This window comes from Pinus tabuliformis, chromosome 6, assembly GCF_031772625.1.
Source record: "Pinus tabuliformis cultivar Carrire ecotype Pingquan chromosome 6, CPIR1, whole genome shotgun sequence".
In the NCBI taxonomy this organism is placed as follows: Eukaryota; Viridiplantae; Streptophyta; class Pinopsida; order Pinales; family Pinaceae; genus Pinus; species Pinus tabuliformis.
The window spans coordinates 1,476,965,396-1,476,980,891 of record NC_142292.1 but is presented as its reverse complement, the minus strand read 5'-3'; the positions used below and the strand labels follow the sequence as shown (position 1 = coordinate 1,476,980,891).

General features: G+C 40.1%; 1 protein-coding gene across 2 annotated transcripts in view; it reads left to right on the top strand.

Annotated features, from left to right (window-relative positions):
* Positions 1 to 11,173, top strand: part of LOC149264212 (ribonucleoside-diphosphate reductase subunit beta) — a 363,007-nt gene extending 351,834 nt beyond the window's left edge. For both annotated transcript variants that reach the window (XM_089427652.1, XM_089427649.1), the window contains exons 18-21: positions 9,665 to 9,751; positions 9,856 to 9,931; positions 10,054 to 10,110; positions 10,741 to 11,173. In XM_089427652.1, coding sequence (XP_089283778.1) covers positions 9,665 to 9,751; positions 9,856 to 9,931; positions 10,054 to 10,110; positions 10,741 to 10,821 — 301 coding nt within the window. In that variant the 3' untranslated portion in view covers positions 10,822 to 11,173. The remainder of the gene's footprint in view (positions 1 to 9,664; positions 9,752 to 9,855; positions 9,932 to 10,053; positions 10,111 to 10,740) is intronic.
* The last annotated feature ends 4,323 nt before the right edge of the window (positions 11,174 to 15,496 follow it).

Here is a 15,496-nt window from a genome sequence, read left to right as displayed (position 1 = left end):
TCGGTTTGGTAAGCAAACCAGAACTAACTTCCCTGAGAAGGAAGGATCAGCTAGCAGGCCACTTGAACTTGTCCATACTGATGTATGTGGCCCATCTAGGAAAAGGTCACCTCGAGGAGAAGAATATTTCATATTATTCATTGACGACTTTTCTAGGATGTGTTGGATAGGACTTATGAAGCACAAAGACGAAGCCTTTGAAAAGTTCAAATCATTCAAAGCCTTGGTGGAGAACGAATCAGATCACAAAATCAAATGCCTCAGGTCTGATAGAGGTGGGGAGTTTACCTCGAATGAATTTTTCGACTTTTGTGAAGAACATGGAATAAGAAGGGAATTCTCTACAGCTAGGACTCCTCAGCAAAATGGAGTAGTGGAAAGGATGAACAGAACGGTTCAACAAATGGCTCGTGCTATGCTTGATGAGTCTAGAACTCCCGCAACCTTCTGGGGTGAAGCCGCATTTGCTGCAGTTGTTATTCTCAACAAGACAAATATCCGGGTGAACAACACTCAAACTCCTCATGAGCTCTGGTATGGTGAGACTCCTTTGGTAAAACATTTCAAAATTTTTGGAAGCAAATGCTATATTAAAAATAATGATGAAAATCTTGGCAAGTTTGAACCTAGAGTAGATGAAGGAATTCTCCTTGGTTATTCTCCTCACAGCAGAGCATACAAATGTTATAATAAAAGGCTTGGAAGAATTGTCGACAACATTGATGTAGTGGTGGATGAAAAAGAAAACACTCCCAGGCAAGTAAGATCTGAAGACTTCGAAGATGATGAGGACTATCCATCAACATCAAATCAGATTCATGATGAAGAAGAAACCCATGAGGCACCAGAGGAACAGATAAGGATAGAAGAAAAGACTCCATCCAGGTATGTTCAAAAGAATCATCCAGAATCTCAAATTTTGGGGCAAAAGGAGGCAGGCATACAAACAAGAAAAACAATTGCAGAAGCTTCAAGCTATTTGGCATTACTCTCCTCCACTGAACCACAAAATGTAAGAGGCATGCAAAGATGAATGCTGGGTCAAGGCAATGGATGAAGAACTTGAGCAGATTGAAAAGAACAACACTTGGGAGTTGGTTCCTAGACCAAAAGATAAGAATGTCATAGGGACAAAATGGATATTCAAAAACAAGTTGAATGAAAATGGGGAAGTAATTAGAAACAAGGCCAGACTTGTTTGTAAAGGGTACGCTCAACAAGAGGGAATAGACTTTGAAGAAACTTTTGCTCCCGTTGCTAGACTTGAGGCCATCAGAATATTCCTTGCTCTCTCTAGCTTTCAGAAGTTCAAAGTATTTCAAATGGATGTGAAATCTGCCTTTCTGAATGGAGACTTAGAAGAAGAAGTGTACATTGAGCAACGAGATGGTTTCATCCTTGGGAATGATCCAAATCTTGTATGCAGACTAAAAAAGGCTCTCTATGGTCTTGAACAGGCTCCGAGGGCTTGGTACTATCGCTTGGACAAATACTTTCATCAACAAGGTTTTTCAAAAGGATCAGCAGATAACAATCTTTATATAAAAATTGAAAATGACAAATTGCTAATACTTGTTGTGTATGTAGATGATATTATCTTTGGTAGCAATGAAGAAGCTATGAGTCAAAACTTTGCCTTGGTGATGCAAAAAAATTCGAAATGTCATTGCTTGGAGAGCTGACATATTTTCTTGGTCTACAAATCCAATAAAATGAAGGCGGTATCTTTTTATCTCAAACCAAGTACCTCAAGCAGATCTTGAAGAAATACGGCATGGAAGATTTGAAACTAGTATGTACCCCTATGGTTTCAAGATGCAGCCTCAGTGCAAATGATGAATCAGCAGCAGTGCATCAGCCAACCTATAGATCCATGATTGGAAGTCTGCTTTATTTGACAGGTACCCGACCAGACATCATGCATGCAGTGGGAATAGTTGGAATATTTCAGGAAAATCCAAAGGAAACTCATCTTCAGGCAGTCAAGAGAATCTTCAAGTACCTTCAAGGAACTCAAAACTATGGATTATGGTATCCCAGAGATACAAATCTCACACTTCATGCTTATGCAGATGCAGATTGGGCTGGAAGCGTGGATGACAAAAAAAGCACTAGTGGTGGTGCATTCTTCATGGGTTCCAGATTAGTATCTTGGTTCAGCAAGAAATAGAGTTCAATAGCATTATCCACAGCTGAAGCAGAGTATGTGGCTGCTGCATCTTGTTGCACACAACTTCTTTGGATGATGCAAACTTTGCAAGACTTTCAAATCACTTGTACTCCACCTATTTCCATCCTATGTGATAATACAAGTGCTATCAACATTTCAAAGAACCCAGTCATGCATTCAAGACCAAGCATATACCTATCAAATATCATTTTCTTCGGGAACAAGTGCTTGAACAAAAGGTCAAGTTGGAGTATGTTTCCTCTAAGGAACAAGTTGCTGATATACTCCCCAAACCGCTGCCCAGGGAGACCTTTGAATACCTCATGCAAAAGCTGGGGGTAGTTGATGCATCATCTTGCTGTTGAATCTTGTTGGTTGTACGCAAGTTTCATATACGCGTACATTTGCTGGTTTATGGATTGGTCAAAGACCAAATGGCACAGGTTCAAGGGGAGCATATATTCTTCTAATAATGCATTTTTGGCATTATTGTAGAAGATCTTGGAAGAGCAAGTATAGAAGGAGAACATGGATGCTGATCTGAATATTGCTGCTAATGTTTTGTCTCTATTTCTTTTGTCAAGTTCATGTAACGGCCTATGTCTGGGATGAATGATATAATGTACTTGGTTGTCATATGTAAATTTCTGATGTAACCCCACTTGCTTGGGAGGATGATCCCCACTTGGTTGGGTGATGTATGTATGTATAGAGTCTTTTGGTGATAAGAAGGTCATTTATGGTGTATGGTGGATTATGGTTCTTCTTGAAGAAAATTTCTTTTGCAGATCTGGCCTACAGTCAGGGGGAGCATGATCAGCACAGCAGAGCAGAGTTTTCAGCATGTTCTCAAGGGGAGCATAACCCTTTGCCCTTGATGACAAAGGGGGAGAATGACTTTGAGGATCTTGGGGTTGCCATCAAGTCCAAAGGGGGAGATTGTTGGCATTATGACTCAGGTTTGGCGCTATGGCACAGGTGTTGTCCTTGATGGCAACTCACTCAAGTGGCAAATCACTGTTCAGGCTCTCAAAATAATAGAAAATGAGATACCCGCAGGTGTGCCTAACAAAACCTGCGGACCCGCAGGTGCCCCGAACAAGAAGTGCGGACATACCCGCAGGTTCTCTGAACAAAAGGTGCGGACGTCAAATTCACTCACTTTCATGCAGAGAAGAGCGCGCACGTGGGAATGTTTATGATTGATCCCTGGTATTTAGTTCGACGTTTTTGATCCTATGGTTTTGGTCCGTGGTATTGCATTCAAAAGAGTTGAACCCAAGTATCGAGTCCTTGGTATTGTTTCTCAATGGTTTTGGTCCATGGTTTGAGAAAGGCCTAGACTATAAAAAAGAAAGGAAATCATTTGGCCTAGATACTTGTGAATAATTGAATATCTTAAGACCTGAAATCTTTGGTGATCGGTTTGTGAAGCTAGATCTGAATCAAGGAGAAAACCGTGAATTATAAGGTTGATCTACTGATAGGTCGAGGTTTCTTTGGCGCATGATCAGATCTGTGAATTCGACAGACTAGGGTACAATTGAGGACTGATAAAGTGTTTATATTCGGAGGTCCGCAGGCGAGATACGGCTCAGGTGCGGAGGTGCGCAGTCCAGTAGACAGCGCAGGTGCGGAGGTCCGCAGTCCAGTAGAAGGCGCAGGTGCGGAGGTGCGCAGTCCAGTAGACAGCGCAGGTGCGGAGATCCGCAGTCCAGTAGAAGGCGCAGGTGCGGAGGTGCGCAGTCCAGTAGAGGCTGCAGGTGCGGAGATCCGCAGTCCAGTAGAAGGCGCAGGTGCGGAGGCACGCAGTCCAGCATGAGCAGACAGATCAGATGCGGAGGTACGCTGTCGAGTAGACAGAGCAGGTGCGGAGCTGCGCAGGCTAGACACAGCAGAAGTGCGGATATTCGCAGGTTTCTATTGGTGAAGTTGCGGACCTTTCTTGAAATATTTGTTGGCTGCCTTTTGTCTATTGCTGCAGAGTTCTGGGTTCAAATTACTGGTATTGCTTTTTTGGTTATTGCGTTCTGAGAAGTTATTGGTTGATTCATTAGTTGATGGTAAAAGGAGATTGGTTGATTCACATGTACCTGATGATTATTTGAAGTTCATGGATCTAGTTTGAAAATTTATGAAACGTGGTCCCTGGAAGAAAAGAAGTAGGTCTGCACCTACGCACTAGTAGCTCACCTAGTACAAGAGCTAAGGGGGTTGTAGCTCCCTTCCAGGAGAGTCTGGAAAACGAGAGAGGGTTGTAGCTCTCTGCAGGTTGCAGCCTGCATACTGGTAAAGGACAGCACCCGTACATAATCATTGTAAAAAGAAGTTTCTAATTGAAAGAAGATAGAGACATATTGCAGCAGGTGGTTTTCACCCACATTGGGTTTCCACCTTATATCTGGTGTTCTTTGGTGTGACTATCTATTTTTCTTGTTCTTGTTCATTATTATATGGTACTGACATACAAATTAATGATCAACATCTGAAGAATAAATTAAATTTTAAATCTGGAAGGTATTGTGAAAAGAATTTGATAATACTGATTCACCCCGCCTCTCAGTATTATTTCCAACATAACCCTCAAACCTCCTCTTATACTTATTGGTCCATCAATGGCCGAGATTAAATCTCTAATCAATGGCTAAGATTAGATTTGGCTTGATCCATGACTTTTGAAACCTTCTAACCCAATTTTTTATTAATACCCATTAATATTTTATTTTTACTAAGTTTAGACCTAGAACTCCATTAAAAATATTAATTATTTTAATATCTCCCAAATCGATTAGAATATGCCCAAACCATTTTTGGGTCTTGGAGATCTTATGTGCTTTAGCCTCTCCACCAATTTTCATGGCTAGAACACATCCGATGCTATCCCAAATCAACATCTCACCCCTATTAAATTAATACACATTAATATTTTAATTTTCCTAAGTTTAAATTTAGGAACTCGTGAAAAATATTAATTATTTTAATATCTCTCCATCCGAGTGGAATTTTCCCAAACACTTTCTGGGTCTTGGAGATCTTATGTGCCTTAGCCTCTCCACCAATTTTCATGGCTAGATCACATCCTATGCTACCAAAAATCAACACTCTCTCTTAGCGAGGAATGTGCTCTAGTAATGTTTCACCATAGAAACATCACATTGATCCTCCACACCGGTACCTGTGTTGATGCTTGGCATGCTGCCTCACATCCCTTGCATTGTTGCATCTTGTACTACTGCCCATGACACTGCCACTGCCACTACTACATCTGTACTGCAACTCCCTCTCAACATGTTGCATCATGCAGCCCATAGCACTGTCACTACTAATTGTTGCACTGCAACTCGGTTACTGAGAAGTAAGTAACTGACTTCTCCCAACCATTGACAACCCGTTCAGTCTGGAAGCCTCGTGATGCTAAAGCTGCCTCTGCTACGAATCCGTGCTCCCTATGGTGCCACTGCGCTGCTGCAACCTCTTCTGTGCCTCTCGCATGGCTGCAACCTCTACTACACTACTACAAAACTCTGCACTCGAGCCCTGCCTTTCTGCTCCACCACACTTTGCTCCACCCGACACTTGTCATCATGCTACTGTCGTTAAGGTTTCTCATAGTCGGATGTAATCCAAGAGTTTGGGCACCTCAAGGATCCTGCCCTTGCATGTAGTCCTCCTGACTACAACTCGATGTCACGCCACCTCTTCTCTAGAGGTGCATGAGCACTCATGGCACAGTCGTCATCAGTCTCGACATCCTTCTCTACCTTAGCTGGAGTTGCTTTTGAGTCAGAAGCTTCTCCCTTGCCTTTCTTCCTAGCGCACTGAGATGCATAATGTGTCAGCTCCCCACAGTTGAAGCACTTGACCTTGGAGATGTCCTTCTTCTTCCTCTTCCCTTGCTGTCCCGCAGATGATAAAGCGGCACCCTCCTCCTCCTCTTTCTTGACTTGAACTCCATTACCACTAGTCCCCGCCTTGGTTAACCTCCTTATCTCCTCCTGTCGTAGAGCTGCCCACATCTTTTCCCACTTGGGGAGAGCTGCTCTGCCCAAAATTCTTTGGACAAATGTCTTCGAGTCCTCGGAGACTACATTCAGAGCAATCTTGACCATAAAATCTGGATCCGGTGTAGGCCCCACGGAAGTAAGTTGGTCGGGAATTCCTTGCAACTTGAGGAGGAAGTGATCTATCTCCTCTCCCTTTTGCATCTAATATGACCTCAACTGATTCTCCAATAGCATCTTCCATTGCACGGAAGAGCCCTGGTATAGGGTGGTCAGGGCCTCCCACATCTCCCTTGCTATGTTCTTTTCAGCAATATTTGGTATGACGTGATCTTTGACCTTGTTTAGGATCATGCATTTCGCCTTCGCCTCGGCCTCCTCATACTTCTCATTCGCATTCAGGTCAATTGGGACAGCGACGGTTTTCAAGGCATAGTCCTGGATGCAGTGTTTATCAAAGATTGCCAGGATCTTGGCCTTCCAAATGACAAAATTTGAAGCCCTGTCCAATCTGTCCTGATCCCTCAATCCTTTTACTTCCATCTCTGCTCCTCTTCTCGACTCCCTCTTAGTCTTGACTTCCCTCCTGGAAACCGGCCAATTGTCGAATCCCTCCTCTCCAATTCCCCTTTGCTGCTGAACTCGGATCTGGATTTCTTGGCTAGAAATCTGTCGAGGTAGTGCTTCCCTCTACCTTGGTTCCATCTCTTTAGACACTATACTGCTCAGACAGAAACAATGTCCCACCAATGCCTCAAATCACAATCTGCACAGCTCCCTTAGCCCCGACAATTGAAGAATCTGAGCCCTTCAGGCTCTATGCAATCTCTGCATGGGCTGAATCTGCTACTCCCAGCCAACTGCGTCAATCCTTCCTGGCTCAGAAAGATGGCATGACTCTATGTGAGCATAATTTTCCCTCCTCTGCCTCTGTGCTGGCCCTAATGGCTGACGCAGCTACTACGTGGGCTCCTCCCAGCTGCTGTGTCTTCCTCTCCTGACTCAGAATGCTGATGCAGGCTCTGCGTGAGCCTCTGTGTCACCTCTTCTGCACTGCGTCTCTCCTCTTTCTGCCTCTCCGGCTCTGGAACAACATTATCTCTCAGGACAGCTGCTTCTCTGCTACAAATTCTAAGATTTCTCAGCTGGTGTCTTTAGTCGTCTATAATCTGTAATCTCTTTGATACCATGTGAAAATTCTTGAATCTAACACATCAGAAACCCCTACTGTGTTTTCTGGTTTACTATCTCCTACTTGTTCTTTGCATTAACAAGTTATTTACATGCATAAATATCGAAGTAAACACAAATGTAGCCTTCACAAATATACAGATCAACCACTGAAATAAACTGAGACAACACAAGGGACACCATTATTTTTGGACAATCATCCCCGGAAAAACCCAATGCGGGAAAACTGGTGCAACATATAGAGGGTTTTATTATTAAGTAGATTCTTAATACAACTAGGGTGCCATAAATGGCTCACCCTTCAGAGAATTTCCTTGGCAACAATACCTCTATCCGGAGACAGATATTCTGGTTGATCAGCAATCGGATGAACGATCGCACAGTGACTTCGGCTATTCCTTGTGCTGGACAGTGAAAGTTGCTCCACGCACTCTCTGGAACTATGCCACCCTCTCTGGCTTTGCGTCAGCCAATTAGCTCTTAGTTTGTCTCACTGAATCGCCTCAGCGCAACCTCTAAAGCCTTCTACGTCAAATGTGTCTGCCTCTATGGCATCTGCGTCAGCTCTTTTGGCCCTCTGCGTCCTTTGCGTTGGCCTCCTTAGCCTCTACATCAACCCTTGTTGCCTTTGCATCAGCCTTCCTAGGCTCTGTGTTGCCTCTTCCGACACTTTGCTACCTCTCTGATATGTATTCCTTGGCCTCCTGCTGAGCTGCGCCTCACTGCAACTGATCAGTTGTTCGATTTCCTCAGCAAACCTCGCCCTAGAAAATCAAACTGACTAATCTCTCTTGGTGTCTTGGTGTATCTCCAACTGACTCTCAAACCTCCTCTTATACTTTTCCTATTGACGATTCAACGGCCGAGATTAAGTCCCTAATCAACGGCTAAGATTAGATCTGGCTTGATCCTCGTTATTTAGAACTTTCTTATCCATATTATATTAATAATTTAATACACATTAATATGTTAATTTTCCTAAGTTTAGACTTAGGAACTCATTAAAAATATTAATTATTTTAATATCTCTCCATCCGGGTGGAATTTCCCCAAACGATTTCTGGGTCTTGGAGATCTCATGTGCCTTAGCCTCTCCACCAATTTCCATGGCTACCAAAAAATCAACAGAACACAGGTCTAGGATGCTGTGAGAATGGAGCATTGCTTATTTGGTTTGCTTGAAGTTCTCTTGTGGATATTTCATGCTTGTCCTTAGTGCCATTGGATTCTTTCAACTTCAACAGTGCCATCTTCTATGTCATCTTCTAGACATTGTTTTTTGGCAACTTTATTTCTATTGCCAGACATCCAGTTCAGTGTCAATGCATAAAGCCCGACACAGCTTTCTTTTGTATCTTTGGTCTATGTTAGGTGTGAAGGAATTTGTCATTAAGTTGGGATCAACATAATTCCTTTTTCCTTGCCTTTTGTCACTTTGTCACTTTTTTGTTAAGGTGTGATGTTAGGATATCGCACATTAGGAGGTTGCTTAAGACCAATTTAGTCTAATGTATTAGTCATGTGCTTTTTATGTTTTTCTTTAATGTGCTTTTGTACTTGAGTTATCCTACAGTCACCATTATATCTTCTGAGTAGGTGATTCAATTTTCTTCATATTCTTGGTATTTATGACAGTTGATCTGTGTTTTATCACCATATTGTTCCACAATCTCTATTTAATGATCATGAAGGGTCATTTGTTAATGTGACACCACATGACAGGGAGTACTGTACTAGGTGTAAGCCTTTTTGAGCAGTAACGCAACCTTTCTGTTGCTCCCCAGATGTTTCCCTTTGATGTGTGAGTTATGTCTCTGAGCCATGTGGTGTCCATTTCTGGGTTCTCACCCACGATTTCCCAAATAATAATGAAAGCCACCCTCCTCTTTTATCATGTATCCTCAATATGTCAGGATTTTATTGCTCTATTCATTGGTCTAGACACTTAGATATGGTCCTTCGTTTGAAGCTCAATAAATCTCAAGGATCCTTTGTTCTGACCTCATTCTGCATTTCTTTGTAAACTGAGAATGCTGCAGACTAACATTAAATAAAGGACATATATTTGGATAGACATTCATTTTGACGCACACACACACCTTGTTGGAGATTGAAGGGGACCTTTGAGAAGGAAGGGGGCAATGATCTAATGATAATAAAATTTATTCTTGCTCCGTATGTCCGTATTCAGTTTCATATCTGCTTATTTTTCTGTGCTTGGAATCCATATAATTTGATTTCTACATGGATGTGATTTACTGTCATGCGTTATTAATGCCTGAACTTTTGACTTCACTGATAGGTTTGTTGACGAAGGTGATCAAGGTGTGAATGATGCTCGTTGGTTGCATAACATGCCAGTTTTGGTAACAGCAAGTGGTAATGGAAGGTAAGGAATTGTGCTTTATATGGCATCATGTCTTGTCCTACTCTAAAATGCTTGTGTTTTATATGTTGTTTTTCAGAAAGTAAACTTTTACTATATTTCTGCAGCATTGCTATGTGGAATGTTACGCTAGGACAACCCTGTGTCAGACACTTAAGTAGTCATACCCGCTGTGCTAATACAGTAAGTAAACATCTTTAGTTCCACTACCTCTATCCATAAATTCAATACACGCTGGTAATAGATTTTTTCTTTCCCTTACCTTTGTAATTTGCTCAGTTTTGGATGCTTAATGGTTATCACAGGTAGCTGTGGCTCCCAATGACGAATATATTTGTAGTGGAGGTGATGATCAGAAAGTGGTGAGTTCTTTTCTGGAGTAAGCTCTTTTGTTAGATTAACAGTTGTGTTATTCATTCCCTCATCACAAGCATTTCAGAAGCAACTAGATCATTAAAAGGGATCCTGTTCTTTGTCTAGAACTAAGGTCCCTGTTCTTTCAGCAGTCTATTTTCAGAATGTACTTGTGATGGCTATCAGAGTAAATATTTTAAAATTTATCAACATAAGTGAGACCTGAAACACTCACAAAGCGGGGACGGAATTATGTGCTTTACTCCGTAGATACTTTTGTTGTTTAATGCTGGTTATTCCCAGGTATTGCGAACAAAGATAAGCTGTCATTGGTAAATAACTCTGTGTTTAAATAGTACTTTAAATATTTAGGCATTAATAGTGAGTTGACATTAAAGTAGGGTGAATCTGCAAAGGTGTTTTCATGGCATTGGAGAACAATTTTGAAATGAGTTTAATTGGTAAAAGCTCGAAGCTATATAAACTATGGTTTCAAATTTCCAAGCTTTATTTCATCCAGACAAAAGCACTTCATGGTGACCTTAAGGTTATTGCTTAATTACTGCAGATAGGTTCATGAATTTAATCTGTTGAATTAAAATCCTCTGGCTCAGCATTCGTTTATGTGAATTTTACAGGTATTGTATCATGATTTAAGGGGCAGGTCCAACACAAAATGGCGTCTAACACACCCACTATCAGAGGTCCAAATAAACTAGACAGAACACTCTGTTGCGAACTTATGTGTGTCTCAATGGTCTTCGATCTCAAAGTGTTCACAATTATATCCTGTATAAATTAGAAGCTGAGTTGATCAGTTGAATCATTGCATTGTTCATTAAATAAGAGGATGCATCTCTGATTAATAGGTCAGATTTGTTCGTCAGATACAGGCTCTAGTGATATACTTTTCCACATATCAGATGTGGTTGTATAATATGTACATTGTTTTCCATATATGAATCCTCTTCCTGACCAAATGATAAGAAATCCCACATTTTCAATGCTGATGGGATGATACTTTTAGTTTTCTGGTGTAATATGAGAAAAATGGACAATTTTGGAAGTTTATAGGTTTTTTCTTGTCAAAGATTGCATTGACAATATGTGGATTGGATATGAATTCCTAAAGTTTGAAATGATCTTGTGATGGCACTCTATGTATAAGACCTATTATCTATAGAGCTTTTTATTGTAGATCAAAGTGTTATAGAATTTAGAAAGCTGTGGTTCTGTTTCTGGTGGAGACAACCGAGGGAGTGACTATGTAGGCACTTGTGAAATATTTGAAATATGTTGCAATATTTTTTTGTGGTTATCCCATTTCCCATCCAATATCATGTAACCAAATTTTGCTGTGTACCTAACCACGAAATCCTTATTATTATTGGACTATATACATGAGCTATTTTGTGTGTATACTCATGATCTTGTAATAATGTTTTATTTTTGTGGTTATATCATTCGCCATCCATAGCCATGTAACCAAATTTTGATGTACCTAACCACGAAATCCTTATTATTATTGAACTATATGTTGAATTTTCTAAGTCTTTTCGTTAGAAAATTAATCTGTGTTCTGCTGGTTTATTTCTTCTACTTGTAAATTCTGAACAAGTTATTTAAAACATTTAAATACCGAAATAAACACAATACAGTCACAACATCTACAGATCATTAGTTGAAGGAAAACAAACACACAAGTGACACCGTTATTTTTGGACAAATGTCACCGGAAAAGCCTAATGCGGGAAAACCGGTGCAACGATTTTGAGGGTTTATTATTATGCAATATTTAATTTGAGTACAACTGGGTGCCTAATCGGCTCACCCGATAGAGAAAAATACACGGCAGCGATACCTCTATATTTGGAAACAGGTATTCAAAAAACCTGTCTTATGAAACCCTCTCCGATGACTCTGAAGCTCAGCGCTGGCCCTTCTGGGCTCTACGTTTGCCCTAGGATCCTCTGCGTCAGCCCTCTGAGGCACTGCGCAGCCTCTGGGATCCCCTGCGTCACTCCAGCAGTGTTTGCGTGGATGACGCAGTCCCTCTAGCCTTTGCACTCTCTGTTGGGCTCTGTGTGGCCTAAATTGGTTGTTGCTCTCGCTCTTTCTGCTTCTACGCTAGTCTGTTAGTATTGTCACTGCCTCTCTGTCCAGTACTCACTGCCCCTCGCCGCTGATCACTGATTCAATTTTTTTTAGCAACCCTGCTCTAGCAAAATGAATGACTGATCACTCTAGTGTATCTTCCAACTGATCCTCAAGCCTCTTTTTATACTTTTCTCGTTGGTCCTTCAACAACCAAGATTAAATCTCTAATCAATGGTTAAGATTAGATTTGTATTGATCCATGACTTTTGGAACCTTCTAACCTAGTTTTATATTACTACCCATTAATATTTTATTTTTCTTAAATTTAGACTTAGGAACTCCATTAAAAATATTAATTATTTTAATATCTCTCGAATCAGGTACAAGTTGTCCAAACCATTTCTAGGTCTTGGAGGTCTCATGTGCTTTAGCCTCTCCACCAATTTTCATGGCTAGAGCACATCTGATGCTACCCCAAATCAACACTATATACATGAGCTATTTTGTGTGTATACTTGTGATCTTGTAAAAACTTGTGGACAGGTCTCCACATTCTTGCACGGCATCCCTAGGAAATCCATCAGCATAGACTTGTGCACCTAACCAAGGGGATTCAAACCGGGAAGCTACAAGCATGAAACTAGTGCAAGTGCCTACAACGCTAACAACAACTAGTTGGGCTCACCCTGTAATAATATTATATTTGTAAAAGGCCACATAATAAAGGCCTAATAGGTTAGATTAGTGAACTAAACATTAAGTTAGGGTTTTTGTCTCTTTATTGATATAAATGGGGTTCCCCCTCTCGTATGTACCTTGTGTCGTTTTATTAATAGAATCAGTCAATAACTGGTGTCTGTAACAAGCCCCATATTGCTATTACAAAAGATATACAGGTGTATGCAAATAAATATATAAATTTTGGAATGGTTGATTATTTTACAACTTGTGAAAGTATATAGACCCGTTGATTGGTCATGAGGTGAAGGGCTAAGTCCCTAGGGGATTTATTATTATTATTATTATTTTTCATTCCCCTTTGCAAATCTTTGTCCTCACAGGATGGGTAAGGATTTTGCTACATGAGCAGATCTTCATCGAGGCAATAATCATAATCTCACTACAATGATTGACCAAGTTCTCCATTTGATATTGATTGTTGGTGAGGTTCCTTTATGTCGTGTGCATCATTCTTTGAAGTTTTTCAACCTAGTTGTTTAATTTGGAACCTTGCTGCCCATTTCTATAGTTCTTTCTTCCTTCATTAATATTTGCAGTTTTGAATTGGCTTTCAAATGGCCTTGGGCGTTGTGTTTCTTTTCCTTTTCTTATTAGTTGCGAATTGCTTTTCATGTAAGATATTGATATGGATAGTTTTAGATTGCTCTATTGCAGCTCTCTTCCCTGGTACCTCATGGTTTGTAGTCTTCATGTCAATATTTTCACTATGTGATGATCCAAACTTAAAATCTCTCTAAAAATATGTAGACTCAAGTGTTGACATATTTGAAGGTGCCCTTCATTATCACTGGTATTATTTCCAAATAGATCAACATGGATTTGGTTGTTGAAGACCTACAAACTAGGGAAAATTGGTGGCATGCACCATCACGGTTTGATTCCAAATTCATGCAAGAATATGGTCCAAATGAGTACATGGCTTCACCTTTTAATAGAGGGCTCGGTTAGCTTCCTTCAACGGCCCTAGATTTTCCTACCTAACAAATCTCATTCTTAAGATATGTAAAGTACTAGAGATCTCCATCTTGCATACTGAGAAATCGAAAGATATCGACACCTTATTGTTGACTGAAGCATGGTGGACCAATACTTTCTCTTTGTACATAAAGATAATAGTATTATAAAATAGTCATCAAGAGTCCCTACATGGTTGAGCCTCTAAGGAATGAGATAATTGGTGGTTGTCCCCACTAGCCCAAATTTGTAGGAATAATTCAAATCCATAGCAACTATTGAGTCTAGGCTTGCATGCCTTTGTTTGTCGGTTTATCAAATTCTCTCTAGTGTGGATGGCTTGCACGCCAAAGAAAGTATACCACCTTTTGTTAGTTAAAGATGACTGAAGATTGATTGTAATTCCTATAAATAAGGTTATTCTCCTTTCAGTTGTGCATCAGGGATTGAAGAGACTAGAGTTTGTCTGTATGTCTGTGTTTGAGTGCTTAGAGAACACAACTATGTTAGTTTGCTTTATTCTCACTATGTCCACAAAGTCTTCCAGAACTCTAGTTAGTTGACTAAGAGAGTTTAGAGTGTGTCAATGTGTCTGTGTCCAAGCTTTTGCTGCACACAAATCGATTGGTTTACTTTTTTCCCACTGTGTGCATAAAGTCTTCAAGAACTCTAGTTGGTCCTCGAAGAAACTTTGTTGTTTGTCTTTTGTATCATCTTGTATCATGGCCTTTTGCCACAAAGATTTTATATGTCTATTTTAATAAAATCTCACGTTCATTTGTCTATCTATCTTTATATCATAGTGTATGTCATTGAGTATATTTGATCATGTTTCTTTCTTTATAAGTGGTATAAGAGATTATGGAATGCACATTACCTTCTCCTGTAATCACGGTTTCGTTTGTGCATTCGAAAACATGTTTGATCAAAGGAGAATACTATTGCCGCATAGGTATCCGATACCCAACAAAGAATTACAATTCCAAAAGATCAAAGGATGTATTGTGTCTAGCAAATTTGATCTGAAGAGTGGATTTTGGCAAGTAGGAATAAATCTAGAGGATAGGTTTAAAACTGCGTTTGTAGTTCCTTATGGTTAAATACCAATGGTAGTGCCTTATGGGGTTAAGATTTCTCCATCCGAATTCTAAAATTGGATGGAAGATACTTTCAATGATTTAAAATTTCATTTTTGTATACATTGATGATCTCCTTATTTTCTCAAAAGATTTAAATGAACATATAGAACATCTGGAAAAGTTTTACTAGAAGGTTTACTAGCATGGATTAGTTATCTTGAATAAAAAGCTAGAAATTCGAAAGACTAGGATGGAATTCCCAGGGCTTATTATGGCAGATGGGAAAATCCAACTTCAAGAGCATGTGCTACAAACACTTGCTACATTCCCTAATGAAATTAGAGATCTTGGTGCATTGAAATACATTAGGTACTTTTACGAGGGACAATTAGAAGACGTAACTTGTTTGTACAAGATTTTGGAAAAATAAAATCATCCATGGACACAATGAATGACAAAGGCAATCCAAAGAATCAAAGACAAGGTAAAAGCCTCACCTTCTCTTTAGTTACCAAAAGATCAT